Here is a 14,211-nt window from a genome sequence, read left to right on the forward strand (position 1 = left end):
GAATATATCACATGGTGTTTGGTGGAATAGGATAAAGTGATGTGCTTGCATGTGTGTATCTTCCACTTATGTGAATAGGAAGTCCATGGCAGCGATAGAGGACAATAGTCTTAACAGCTTCAGCATGTTAAGAGGTATTGTCCTAGGTCTCGTCTCATTACCGTTCAACTCAAACCCTTATCATCCTAGAGCAGACTACCGGCCTGTGGCTAATTCCTTAGTCCTGGCTTGAATGAGTATTTATTGGAGTCAGTGGTAACAGACAGGCTGGTTTGTTTGTATTGATCTGTAATGTGACTCCCCCTGCCCTGCTGTTGATTCAGAACACCACATAGCTCTGCACTGATAGAGTAGGCAGAGCGAGAGCAGACAGCCAAACACTGTGAGCTGGTAATAGAGTCATTAACACTTGTTAACTTTGTGTGCGTGTGTGTGTGTGTGTGTGTGTGTGTGTGTGTGTGTGTGCGTGCGTGCGTGCGTGCGTGCGTGTTAGTGCTGGCTGTCTATTTTCAAAGCAATCATCCTGGTATATTTTGTTTACTCTTCCAGCTGGCTCAAAGTGTTTGTCTTATTACTTTACTGGATCACAAGCACGTATAAGGACCAATAGTATATTATACATTATTTTATTTATCATTGTTTATCATTGTTAAGCACAATATCAAGTTTCTGGTCTCTGGTAAAATCTACCTTTTAAAAAAAATCTGCCTTATACAATCACAAAAAAAACATGAAATATAATTCATGGTTTACCAAAAAAAAATTAGCATGTGATTTTATGGGCCCATTAATTGCACCCCATCGCGAGTTAGTCATTATCATCCTTTTAAATGTTAAAGTTGGCACATTTGAAACTGCTTCCTGCTATCCCACATCATTTTTTCAAGACATGTACTGTACATTTGTATTATGCATACATGAAAGCCCCCATGGTGCAGCACACTAAGTTTGACTCTAATTGGATTAAGATAGCACATAGCAGCACTGTGGCAGTGTCACCCGAGAGACTCCCTGTGCATGTTGATGTCGCAGTTCCTCGCACTGTACGCTGCCAAAAGGGGAAAAGATGAAACGAGGAAGGAAAAAGCAAAGAGGTTGGTGGTTAGGGAGAGAGGACGGGGCAAGGGAGGGAGAAATTGCTGAAAGGAAGAGAGACAGAGAGGCTAGAGATTAAAGCTATAGTGCGTAACTTTTTCATATAAATTAATTTCAGTTACATTCAAGCCATCGCCCACTGAGTTGACACTAAGTTTATTTAGCCTATCAGCTCCACAAAGCTCTCACTGTATTTCTCAGTATGGCAGCGTTTACAAACTAGTGTCACCCTCTGACACTGGTGCAGGAGCTCAGAAAAATTTCAAGAAGCGCCAAATAAATGTTTGAATTGTTTAATCTACTAAAAAGAAAAATTCCTGGACATACAGCAGAATGAATTGAATCCATGCACAATTACCTAAGGCGTACCTCATGTTCTGTAGATTCCCTGGACAGTGTTGTTGTAATTACTCAGAATTCCTCATGGGGGCAACAGAAGTTACACACCATAGCTTGAGAAACGAGTGAGATGTTTAAAGTATGCCTTCGTAGAGTGATGGAGACACAGATAGATGGGAAGTAAAACAAATTTAAAAAAAGATAGGGACACTGCACAAAGTGAGTATGATGAAAAAAGGAATGAAGTTAGATTAACAATGACACAGAGAATATGAGAATACATGAGGCTTTACGAGATAGATAGATCAATAGATGAAAATGAATAGTTGATATTACTGTCCCCTTACCAGGTTTTTTGCAGCAGAAAACCTTCAGCCATATGGATCTGAGTCCATCAATAATTTACCATCTGGAGAGTTTTCTTTTTGTCCGGCCACAGGCTGACCGATGCTCACACAACAGATGGATACACTGAGAGAGGGCAACAATACTGAACAGGAGTAGACATACCCTCAAGCACGATAAACACACACACACACACACACACACACACACACACACACACACACCTCAGATGACAGCCGTTGCATGTGTCTGCTGTGGTGAAAATAAGTAGGACACACTCCCCTTGTGGTTTTTTGGCTTCCACTTGTGCTCTTCATGCCTTTGTTTTATTTTTTTTCAGAGGACTTAAGTGTAAATCGGTTCAATTTCTTAATTATAACATTATGTTATTACGTTGCCATTTTGCAATTTTTGTTATGCACATATTTTACAATAATAATGGTGAAAAGGTTAACACGCCAAACTCTTGGTGCGTTGGAATAAACAATTGGTCTATGATTTACAGATTAAGCTAATGTTAGAATAGAAATACATTTAAAATAATCCCATAAATTATGGATGCAAACTAGGGAAAAATATACAGTGCTTGGTTAATAACAGAATGCCGTCTTGGCTAACAAGTTTTGGCTCTTGTTCCTGAAATGAAGACTCCCTCAAACCAGATAACCTAACCTGTAGCTGGTTATGATGTGCTCCTTGGCTTGACATAACGCGTGTTACTAATGTACGTAGTAAGCTAGTTAGCTTACGTTAAATCAGTTATTATTATAATCAGCGTTATTGATAGTCATATGAATTATAACAAAAACTATACCACTAAGATACTGGTAACACCTGGAACTGGAATGTCCCTTTAAGAAAAAAACAGATTTACTTTGCAGGGGGAAAAAAGGCCTTCACCAGCAGCAAGTTCATTTTCTGTCTCTGTCTGTCTCCGCAGGTGGCTCACCTACCTGCTGCTCCTCATCGTGGACCTGATCATCTGCCTGCTGGCCTGTCTGGGTCTGGCCAAGCAGTCTCGATGGCTGCTCACCACGTAAGTATAATACAAACCTGTAAAACTAAGCAATTTAGAAAGACAAGAGCCACTTGGTTATCATGTAAAATCCGGCAATCTGTTCCATTTTTTATGATTTCCATGTGGGATTTCCACATAAGAGGAAAGGGAGGCAGACAGTGTGGAAAGGCAAGGGCAGGATATATGAGACAAGGGGCGGACTGGGAGATTAGCAGACTTAAGTAAATCACAACTAACTAGGAGACAACATGGAAACAAAATACATTATTTTGTTTTTTGTCACATTCTTGCAACAGCAGCTGCTGCAGATTTGCCCAGATGTTACAATATGAAACTGAATTTACTCCAAATTAAACCCTAGATTGTAGAATACATTCTCATGGCTAATTTATGCTTTACCTTTATTTCATGTAGGTTTTAACTGCATTTGAAAATGCTGATGCTTGAGATTAATCTTTCATACCAAACAGGAACAACAGATACTGTATGAAACACTTAAACATAAAATTAAATGGATCAGTACGAGTTGGTGTGGACAGTGTGAGCTGGAGGCAGGATTTGCTTCTCTTCCCATGGGAAATAGCCTGTGAACAAGTCCTTGTACAAACACTGCCCTGGTAGCCCTGTTGTGTTTCACCATGCCTGTAAGCACTGCCAGCAGTGGGCTGAACTTGCTTGCGGGTGTTGCCGTCTCACTAGCTTTTGCTCCACAAATTGGTTTGGAGGGCCGTGGAGAGAGATGGGAGCGCAGCCATTGGACGTTAACAACAATATAACTTCCGGAAGATTTGTTTTTCCAGTTTAACACTTGACCTGTTTTAAATGGCATCAGACATGAATTACATTTGTGAACAGACCCAACGTTCTGTTTCTCCGCACCCTTATGTTGCATGGGAATGATTTTTTAGCTTCGTATTCTTAAACCACTTTCCCAATTCCGTACTTTTTTTAAATTAATTTTTACCTTGTACATTCAAACATTAACACACATAACATTGGGATTTGTGATAATAATCAGTATTATTAATATCGTTATGAATTCACAATGTCCTCTACACAGGAAACAGTAACATAACTTATATGTGTTTGTTTTTATTCCTAGAAAACGAAAACAGGAAGGGCTTAAAATAAATGTCTATGAAAACAGGATGTGGGTTTGACAGAATTATGGCATATCTTAATATACACATCTCAATACTATGTGAGAAGATATTGCAAGTGCTGATCCATTGCATGTACCCTATGTACAGTAGATATTCACATGCAGTCCATTTAATCTCGTTGTACTATCTAAAGCTTAAGTGTATCCATTTCCGCTGGAATTTGATTTTATTTATTTATTTATTTATATTTCCTGCTGTAAAGGGAGCTTTTCATGGGGCATGATATCCACCAGGCGCCCTCCATTCACCGGCCAAGCGTCACTCTGTCTCTCTCAATCAGTCATTTCGGGGTGTGAGCTGCGACTGAATTTGCCAGACTAGCCACAAACCCATACCCCCTACCCTCCCACCCCTCTGCACACACAAGATGAGTCAGTGTCAAGAGCGTGCGTCCCCTGCTCTCAAGGCATGCTCTCTTCCAGTAGAGTGGAAAAGCTTTCGGTTCTTTAGGCCCTTCGGGAGCCGGATTACACTCTGGGGAACTACCGACTCCCTGGTGCTTATTACCGGCTGGCTTGATGTTGTTAGCATGGCACACAGTATCACAGATTTGACACGAGATTCGCCCACATTTTAGAGTTGGGGGAGACATTTATTTAGATTTCCTTTTTAGTCCATCTCTGTTTCATGTTTCTGCAAAATATTCTTCTTTTTTTATGCTTTGAGCACCTAAAATACATTTCTGTCCACCTCCATTGTATTGGGGTTTGCGTAAATGTCATATGCTGACATCTAAAAAAACCTCAGTACATAACACAGCATCTGTTGGGTGAATTGAACCTTGAAATGTCATGGTGTAAATACAGCGTGGGCCTTCGGAGAGGAAAGTAAAGGAGAGAGAGAAAAATAATTTCTCTGGCATGACAGATATCACCACCAACTGTTATGAGCAAGGACATACACCGAGAATAACTGACATTTAAACAAACATGCATATGAGTTGTATGTGCTGGATTTATGATGGAACTAAATAACAGTATTGGCAGTAAATGAGAAGAAAAAAATACATATATATTTACTGCCAAGAGTGGGCAGCTGGTAATAGAAGCCCTATGTGAAAAGTAATAAACAGTTTTACATGAGAAACTAGAGCTGTTCGTTTAACCTCAGATGTCAAAAGTACCCACAAGCTATACGCCTGAGGCAATGGCAGCTGATTTCCGGGACTCGTTTTCCACCTGAGCATTTGAACTGGCTTTAACCGATCTCTCCCCTAACCTGAACTAAAAGGCTTTTGTTGCATCAACCTTATCACACATGACTCAGGATGCATAACTCAGTCTTTGATGTCCTGTGCTTTGTACACCCACGCCCATTCAGTCAGCCTTTACAGACACCCAACAAACTCATATAGCAAAAATATATTTCGAGCGAGAGAGAGAGAGAGAGAGAGAGAGAGAGCGAATACAAATAATTGATTTCTAATTGTCAGGGTTGAACCAGGTTATTGAAAGATGTTGCTGCTGTCATAGTGACATAGTTCAATTGATCATTTACCAATGGGATAATACCTGAAGAATGGAAGTGTACATAGATTATACCAGTACACTTGCAGATAATCATATACAAATCACGTCAAAACATGATTAAACACTTGATTCAACTGCATTACAACACAATGCGTTCAATCCTTTCTACAATGAAGGACCCAACCTTTTTCAGTTCAACTTTACCAACATAGACCCATATGTTCATGGTGTGCCACAGGGAAGGGTACTTGGGCCTCTGAATTTCTGCAAATCTACAATATAAATTGACTTTCAACGACGTAGAGTACTAAGTGTTAACTGCATATGTTCGGAGATAACACCATTTTTAAAGTTTTGGAACCGTTGCAGTGGACATACATGCTGTAAGTATTCACGGACACAAATGTGTAGTAAAACCTCAAACTCAGTAAAACCCACACACAGAAACATTCGGAGCACTTGTGTGCTGTTCTCAGAGGAGATGCCGAGACGCTTTCCATGTTGACGAACGCAGAAAACATACAGACATCACTGTGGTAGAGCAAAACGCTAAGACAGTAGAGCATCTGTTCTGCTGTTCAGATTTTAAATGAAGATAAAAGACTCCGTGAAGCCTTGCTCTCTTGCCTATCTAGTTCCTTGTTACGTGTCAGGGTGTGAGAGGGGGAAGAGAAGACAGACCACAAGGGTAAAAAACTGATAAAGAGGGAGGCAGAGAAAAGATAAGGGAGAGAGGGGTGAGGGACGGAGAGAGTGAATAACTGTGGAAAAAAACATATAAAGAAAGAATGAAGAGGGACTAGTGGTGTCTTGTTAGTTCAATGTTGGGAGCTCAGTATCTGCTCAGCATTTGATTAGCCTGGGACCTGGAGAGTTTTGAAAGATGGATGAGGCCTGGCTAGACAAATTATGTTTAAGCACTGGTGACGGGCTGTAAGGCGAATATTGGGAAAGTGCCTCAGTGGTGGTGAAGCGTTTATTGGATTTTCTTGAGACAATTTGACCTAACAAGAGCAACCGATCCACGATAGCCCCAGTGTTTATCTTTTAATGGTTATTGAATCATATTGTATACACGCAGACGGGCACATCACCGCTTCCCCTGCATGTTCACCCAAATCCTCCCATCTTCTCCCCTTAATTGTCATGGGATCTCACATTTCCTCAGTATGAGATCATCAGGGAGGGAGCCCTCTGTAAAATATAAACCACATTATTTGCGTCCTCATGGGTGCAGGGGACAGTCATCCAGCCAGGGGGGGTGGGGGGGTGGAACCGAATGTAGGCCAGCCAACATGCTCTGGTGCATTCAAGCCAAGGCGCTGCAGTTTTGGATGTAAGGGATGCAGAATCAGCTCCCAGGAAAATAAACATGACCTCTCTGACTTTCTCTGTTGATGACTGGACAATGAGATCACCAATTATGGTCCTTGGGGCTCATACTGGATTCTTTCAATGAAACATTATCCACATGTGTGACTGAAGCTGATGATATGTTAATATTATTGTTTTTTTTTTCAAACTCACGAATTACCAACAAAATATGCAGTTTTCTCCTCAGTTCTGCGGAGCTTTATAGCGTCTTTTAACATGTTGTTTTGATTTTCTAGACCTAGAAATGTACTTTTCTGGTTCACTGACTATTACTGCAGGTCTAAAACACAAACCCTGGTAGTTTTCTAATGATGCGATTTAAAGAAAAAAAATGCCCCCCTATAATCAATACAATCGAGAACTTACTTCAGAGTGGGCCAAGTTATATAAACCATTAATCATTGTACTTAAATAGGACCAGTGGCTTTATTTCATTTGGATAAATAACAAGCTTACCCAAACCTCCATGTCCTAGTTGCTTGGGATTCAATTCATCTATAATTGATTCTGTGATTATACCGTGACCTCTCTGTTGCTGTGTATCCCTGCAGGATGATGGTGTTTGGCGTGCTGACGCTGGTCCTGAGCTGGACTTCTCTTGGAGCCGAACTGGCTTCTGCTGTGGTGAGCTGCCTTCACTGTCTACTCACCCCTTTACTGACTGTCTAACCCCAACAGACACTAATATGAACTGGTCTGCAATCAAGTGTTGTCTATGCCAGATAAAGTGGTGATAAATTGCATAGCTACACACACACACACTGAACTTGCAAAATGTATTTCGCTGTGCAGGGCTAAAGGAGAAGAGATGATTATACACCGCCGCACATTTACTGATTGCATATCCCTGCATGAGGTGTTTACAACAATCTGTCTTTGCAAAAGGAGAGGGTAACAATTGACAGAGCGATCACATCTCAGCTAATTTTCTCACTCTCAGAGAAATGGCTTTTTCTTACTGAAACGTTAGCGTAAAATGCTATTTCAATATTTTCATCCAAAATTATTGGATTATTAGGCACAAGAGGCTACAAGCCTTAATGTTTTGCCTAAATTTGAATTGTGTGTGAAAGAGGTTTTAGCCTGGCTCCACCCACCTACCTACTTCCGCCCAAATTTCCTTTTCCCTTGAGTAGTCAGTCTGGGGCTGGGGTGTATTAGTGGGATCCTGCTCGAACAGATTTCTGAGTGTCCAATCAGCGAACAGAGCGAGTGGCTGAGAACGATGACGTCAAAGTCGCGCTCCAGTTTCAGTTGAATGCTGCGTTCCTTAATACTCTGAACTCGGAAATGTCCGACTTGGTAGTGCCGAGTTCCGACCTGTCTGTGTTCCAGTGCATCTGCTCGGGAAAGTATGGACGCCGACAACCTTTCTCATCCAAATAACCAAACGTTAGGCTCTAGCAAGTTACCGTTGCCAGGTACCGGTAGATCCATAGACTACAAGTTGTAGTGAAGTCGGAAATTTTCGAGTTCCCTGTACAACTGGAAAGCATCGTCAGAATCTTGATTTTAATCTCCTCTATCAAACGGCACCCCACTAAAAATAGACAAAAAAAAAGAAAAAAATCCCAGGCCCTCACCTTATCAGCGTCATTAACACAAGCCTAAAAAAACTTTGATTCGAAGTCTAGGATTATGTCATCAGGGAATCCAATTGCAGCTCCTATCATGCTGAATAGATGAATCATTTGCGTGTTTTGCTCTCTTATGATGCCACACAAATGTGTAAATGACCTAAAGGGCCAGAATGAGATAGCTACTGTATATATATACAAAGATAGAGAGCGGTACATTTTAGAGAATGAAAATCGGATGGATGAGCACTGACTCACCTGCCCGAGGCATGTGTGCTACTTTTCTCAGGTTTGTTGTCGGATGTTGTCTTTTTGACTCTGGGCTGTAAGAGAATTTGTGAACATATGTGAATTCAACTTGGTGATAATGAGCAGATAGGGAGCAGCGCAGCGGGGGGTGCGATCAGTTAAAACACATTAGCCTCTGGTTTCATCTCTCTTTTCCATCTACCAGTTAAATCTCTTCTATAAAGAGACACTCTGTGTTCTAATTTGGCTGGATTGGTGGTTGAAATCTGGCGGGATTCCTTGTGATATCACTGCTATGACGCACAGGAAAAACTAGACTGACGCCTTCAAAGCCCTGGAAGCATGCAATGTTCATTATGCTGCATGAGGCAGAAATATCCAAGAAACAACATAAATATGATTGGCAGTTCAATTTGTTTGTTACTTCCAGTGTGGTGTGTGGGCTAATAGGAATGGCAATTGGATCAGCAAAATCAAGGGGCTCCTTATCTAGGGAACATGATTGTCAAATGTCATTGCAAATACAGCATTTACTTAAAGAGTTTGGGCATACGGTGGCCCTTTAAAGAGCAAGAACACATTCAGTATGTTTATATTTCATGGTAATCAGTACATAGATTATCATATATTTTGTGTGCAAGTCGGAATAGGGGAAATGTCATGACGTAAATTGAAAATACAATCAGCCTTCCTCAAGGGGCCAAAAATATCTGTATGCTTTTATTCGTGGTGCATTTGTGTAAGAAAAAATGTTTTACCTAGCTTTACCAGAAGAAGCATCATGGTGTCTTCTGAAGTGATCCCGTTGAGACAATAAATCCTATCCATACTGAATTTGACGTGAAACTGTCTGGTTGTTGTCCAGAATATTTAACTCTTGACAAACAAAGTTAGTTGTGATGCATCTTCAAAATCTTTCTTCAACTCTCCTTTGGTATTATGAGTAATGATGTGGCCTTACAGAAACTGCTTAACCAAAGTCATTCTTACATACAGTAAAGTGTCCCCTGACTGTGTGGCATCTGTGTCACGTCTGTCCCGTGGTGTTTGGCTGAGGCTGACCCTCAATAGACATCCACTGGGCTTTTTTTTATGCTTGATAGCAGACATAACCAGAGCTTGTGCGATAAACAAAACAATTACATGAATCCTCTGCGCTGCATTGCTCCTTCATACATCATCAGACATCACGTTTATGTGTTAAGAGACTTGTGCATTTGTGCCCATGAATGCATGGCTACTCGATTATGTGTTAATGTCAGTGGTACAGGCCGCGTGTATGTGTGGTTTTTCATTTGTATTATTTTTTTTTTGCACTGGCAGACTGGAGTGTGTGTAAGGTGCTTGCATTAATAAAAGGTTATGAAGACACTTCATGCGTGTGTTTGTGGATGTACCACTCTGTCACTCAGTACAGTCTCACTGCTCTAGATAAATGATGGTTCATCCTTAGCAATTGCACATAGCACTCTGTAGGTCCGTTAATTATTTGTTGAGTCGTCATTTAGCCTATTAACTGTTTGGGAAATAAAGAGGCAAAAGTCATGTCTTCAACATTGGCACCTAATAGTATAATATCCAAAGATATAACATTTTAACTAATATATAACAGAATAAGCAGCAAATCCACACATTGTAGAAGCCGTATCCAAATAATTTCTGATAGTTTTGCTTGATGAATTACTTGAATGCTTAATCCATGATCACAGTTGCAGGTAATTAATTAAGACAATTAGAAAATAATTGATAAATGGACTTCTGTAGCAAGATAACATAGATCTTGTCTACTTGAACCTTATCTCCTTTTTTCAGTAATGGTTTAACACTGACTCTTGACCCCATGTATTATACAAAAAAAAACGTCTCATTTAGTTATTTCCTGATGGCGTTCAGGGGCTGCAGACTGCAGTAGCAAAACACTGGACTGCTCATCGGTCCATTGCAGAGCTAAAATAAATCAACATACATTAACACCTGTGGGCAAAAATCTCCACTTCAACTGGTTGGAATGATTTTTTGGACTGTTGAATGCGTAGACGGGAACACCTGTTGGAAAGTGTGTGTGTGTGTGTGTGTGTGTGTGGGCAGGGAGAATGTGCCAGCGGCGGTGACCACTTAGCAGCCACATAGCCGAAAAAAAAACACAGTACCGCCATCTGACAGTGTTTGGAAGTCACTGACGTCCTTTGGCCGAACTGAGCCTAGAACTTGTAATAATGTACAGTCATATGAAAAAGTTTGGGAACCCCTCTCAGCCGGCATTATAATTGACTCTGCTTTCACAAAAAAAACATAAAAGTGGTATGTCTTTAATTTACCAGGAACAGCTAAGTACTGGGATGTTTTCCAAACAAAGATTTTTTGAAAAGCAGTATTTGGTTGTATGAAATAAAATAAAATGTGAAAAACTGGCTGTGCAAAAATATAGGAACCCTTGTGGTTTTGTTGATTTTAATGCTTGTAACAGCATGTAAAACTGATGACTTTAAACACAAAGTTGGTTGGATTATGTTGTTAAGCCTTGAACCTCATAGAAATGTCTGTTTAATTTTAGGTGCCTAAATGCAAGTTGCACTTCTCTTTGACTCTCTGCTGAAGTGAGACAGAATGGGATCATCAAAACAGGTCCCAAAAGATCTGAAAAACAAAGATTGTTCATTGTCATGGTTTAGGGGAAGGCTGCAAGAAGCTTTCCCAAAGGTTTCAATTGTCAATTTCGACTGTAGGGAACGTTGTCAGGAAATGGAAGGACACAGGCATAGTGGCAGTTAAACCCAGGCATGGCAGACCAAGAAAAAAACAGGAGCGGCATAGGTGGAGGATTGTGAGAATGGTTGCACACAACCCACAGATCACCTCCAAAGACCTGCCAGAACATCTGGCTGCAGATTGTGTATCTGTACATGGTTCTACAATTCAGCGCAATTTGCAACAAAACATCTGCTTTTTATAAAGACCAAATAACTTAATTTTTGTCTCATCAGTCCAAAGCATTTTCTTCCAATATGAATCTGGCTTGTCTAAATGAGCTTTTGCATACTCCATGCAACTGTATCTGTGGCGTGGGCGCAGAAAGGGCTTCCTTCTCATCACCCGGCCGTACAGATGTTTTGGTGCAAATTGCACTGAATTGTAGAACCATGTACAGATACACAATCTGCAGCCAGATGTTCTTGCAGGTCTTTGGAGGTGATCTTTGGGTTGTGTGCAACCATTCTCACAATCCGCCGCATATGCCGCTCTTGTACTTTTCTTGGTCTGCTAGACCTGGGTTTAACTGCAACTGTGCCTGTGTCCTTCCATTCCCTGACAACGTTCCTTACAGTAGAAATTGACAATTGAAACCTTTGGGAAAGCTTCTTGTAGCCTTCCCCTAAACCATGACAATGAATAATCTTTGTTTTTAAGATCTTTTGGGAGCTGTTTTGATGATCGCATTCTGCCTCACTTCTGCAGAGAGTCAAAGAGAAGTAGAACTTGCATTTAGGCACCTAAAATACCTTTTATCATGATTAAACAGACCTTTATATGAGGTTCAAGGCTTAACAACATAATCCAACCAATTTTGTGTTTAAAGTCCTCAGTTTTACATGCTGTTACAGGCATTACAATCAGCAAGACCACAAGGGTTCCCATATTTTTGCACAGCCAGTTTTTCACATTTTATTTAATTTCATAAAACTAAATACTGCTTTTCAAAAAATCTTTGTTTGGAAAACATCCCAGTACTTAGCTGTTCCTGGTAAATTAAAGACATACCACTTTTATGTTTTTTGTGTGAAAGCAGAGTCAATTATAATGCCGGCTGAGAGGGGTTCCCAAACTTTTTCATATGACTGTATGTGCCACTGCACCCAGACGGCTGTGTCCCACTTAAAATGGGAACTGATTTTGTTTGCTGTGCTGTGCTCTAATGGTGTCAGACAAGCACGACAAACCTCCACTGCCAGTGTGGTGTATTAGTGTAAACACAGTGGATGTTTTGGTCTTTCTGAGGATGTTCATGTGCGGCTGTAGCCTGTTTGTATATCAGATTGTTTTTAGTTGTCTGCATTGGGATCTTCAAAGTGAGAGAGTAGGCTATTATTATATCAGTGTCTTATTACACAACAAATACATGGATAATGAATGTGCCCTCTTTGCAGAACTCTTAATTGCAGACAGCGCGTATAGTGCATTCTCAGAGAATCCTTCTTTCCCCCTTCAGGAATTCTATCCAACTTGCTTTCGATTTGCAAAAAGCTCCTCTGTGTCCCTCATTTATAACAAACAAGCTGGAGTTTTTTGCAGAGGAACTTTATTTCTTCAGTGCCCTGCTCTCATTAGCATCCTCCTTGCCCAAGAGAAGGTTGAGCAACAGGCAGGTTTGTCCCGAGCCCCAGGGGACGTTTTAACATTCAGACAGCGCAGTTCGAGAAACAACAGTTCCTTATTTTTGTTATTTTGCTAGGACAGGTTTCTTGATTGCAGCAAAAGTGGTTGTGAGAGGCAGAATTGAATTGAAGTGTTCCTGTCTAGACATGTGAAAGAGGATTACACGATGCAGCCTTATTTTCCTTTGTGTCAGGAAGTGATAAGAATTATAGTCATTATAATGGTTCAGCTTAGTCAATAAAGACTTGAAATTCTGAAGAACTATCATAAGTGGTGTTTATATGCTAGTGTTTATATAAGTTAGATATTGTCATATGCATAATAAAATCATATAGGCGTATAGCCTAATTGGTGCATTTAAAACGCCACTGACTATTAATTTAATGTAGAGTACTTCGTGTTTTACACCCACCTTCTCTGAATGGTTTGAATTTTTGTTTTTTCAAGTTCCATTCAGTCTTCTTCAGCAGTGTCTTTTTTTGTTTTTCTGCCCCCCATCTCCTCATATCTATCCCTTTTTATTTCAGGGTACGAGTGATTTCTGCGTGTCCCCGGACAAGTACATCATGAGCCAAACGAAGGGCGTCGTCGGCACTGGTGAGTTTCAGTGTGTATGATTTTGCATTAAAGGAGAAGAAATTACAAGGGAATTAATCTGTGACACTGATAGTGCTTTAGTAAGGTAAAACAAATGGTGGTTGGACATGAATTGCAAACAGCTTATTCTGCCTATTTGTTGGTGTTTTTTTCTACAGATATTGTTCATTACTACCTTTACTGCAACCAGACGCTCTCCAACCCCTTCCAGCAGGTAGGACAAAACAGAACGCTTTGCAGAGCTCCTTCTGAATGTTGACTCATACATATGATTTGGTTTAGTCATTTTCTGGTCATGAGACTTCTACAAGACTAGGTCAGAATAGATAGGGCTTAATTCAATTTTAAGCTGTGGCTAAAAGGACATTCGGGGAATTTCTGGGAATTTCAAGGGAGTTCCCATTCTAAAATTTAAAAAAACGTATCACTTGATGTTATACATACAATTCAGTTAGTACTCAGAATGTATTGGGGTCCGGTCTCTGAACTCTTTAATGTCAGTGGGAAGATGGAGTATCGTTTAAACCTATATCATTTACAGAATTAGTATATAGATCAAAAGGATTTCTTTTTATCCAAATAATGCAAAATCCTGACTCTGACCCTGCATT

The 14,211-nt window shown here is 40.4% G+C and overlaps 1 protein-coding gene across 2 annotated transcripts in view; it reads left to right on the forward strand.

The window, feature by feature from the left end:
- ttyh2 (tweety family member 2) overlaps window positions 1-14,211 on the forward strand; it is a 59,066-nt gene that overhangs the window by 35,202 nt on the left and 9,653 nt on the right. For both annotated transcript variants that reach the window (XM_080048786.1, XM_080048787.1), the window contains exons 5-8: window positions 2,720-2,815; window positions 7,355-7,427; window positions 13,531-13,600; window positions 13,759-13,814. In XM_080048786.1, the coding sequence (XP_079904912.1) occupies window positions 2,720-2,815; window positions 7,355-7,427; window positions 13,531-13,600; window positions 13,759-13,814 (295 nt within the window). The remainder of the gene's footprint in view (window positions 1-2,719; window positions 2,816-7,354; window positions 7,428-13,530; window positions 13,601-13,758; window positions 13,815-14,211) is intronic.

The sequence above is a fragment of the Ammodytes marinus genome (assembly GCF_949987685.1).
Source record: "Ammodytes marinus genome assembly, chromosome: 20".
Classification (NCBI taxonomy): Eukaryota; Metazoa; Chordata; class Actinopteri; order Uranoscopiformes; family Ammodytidae; genus Ammodytes; species Ammodytes marinus.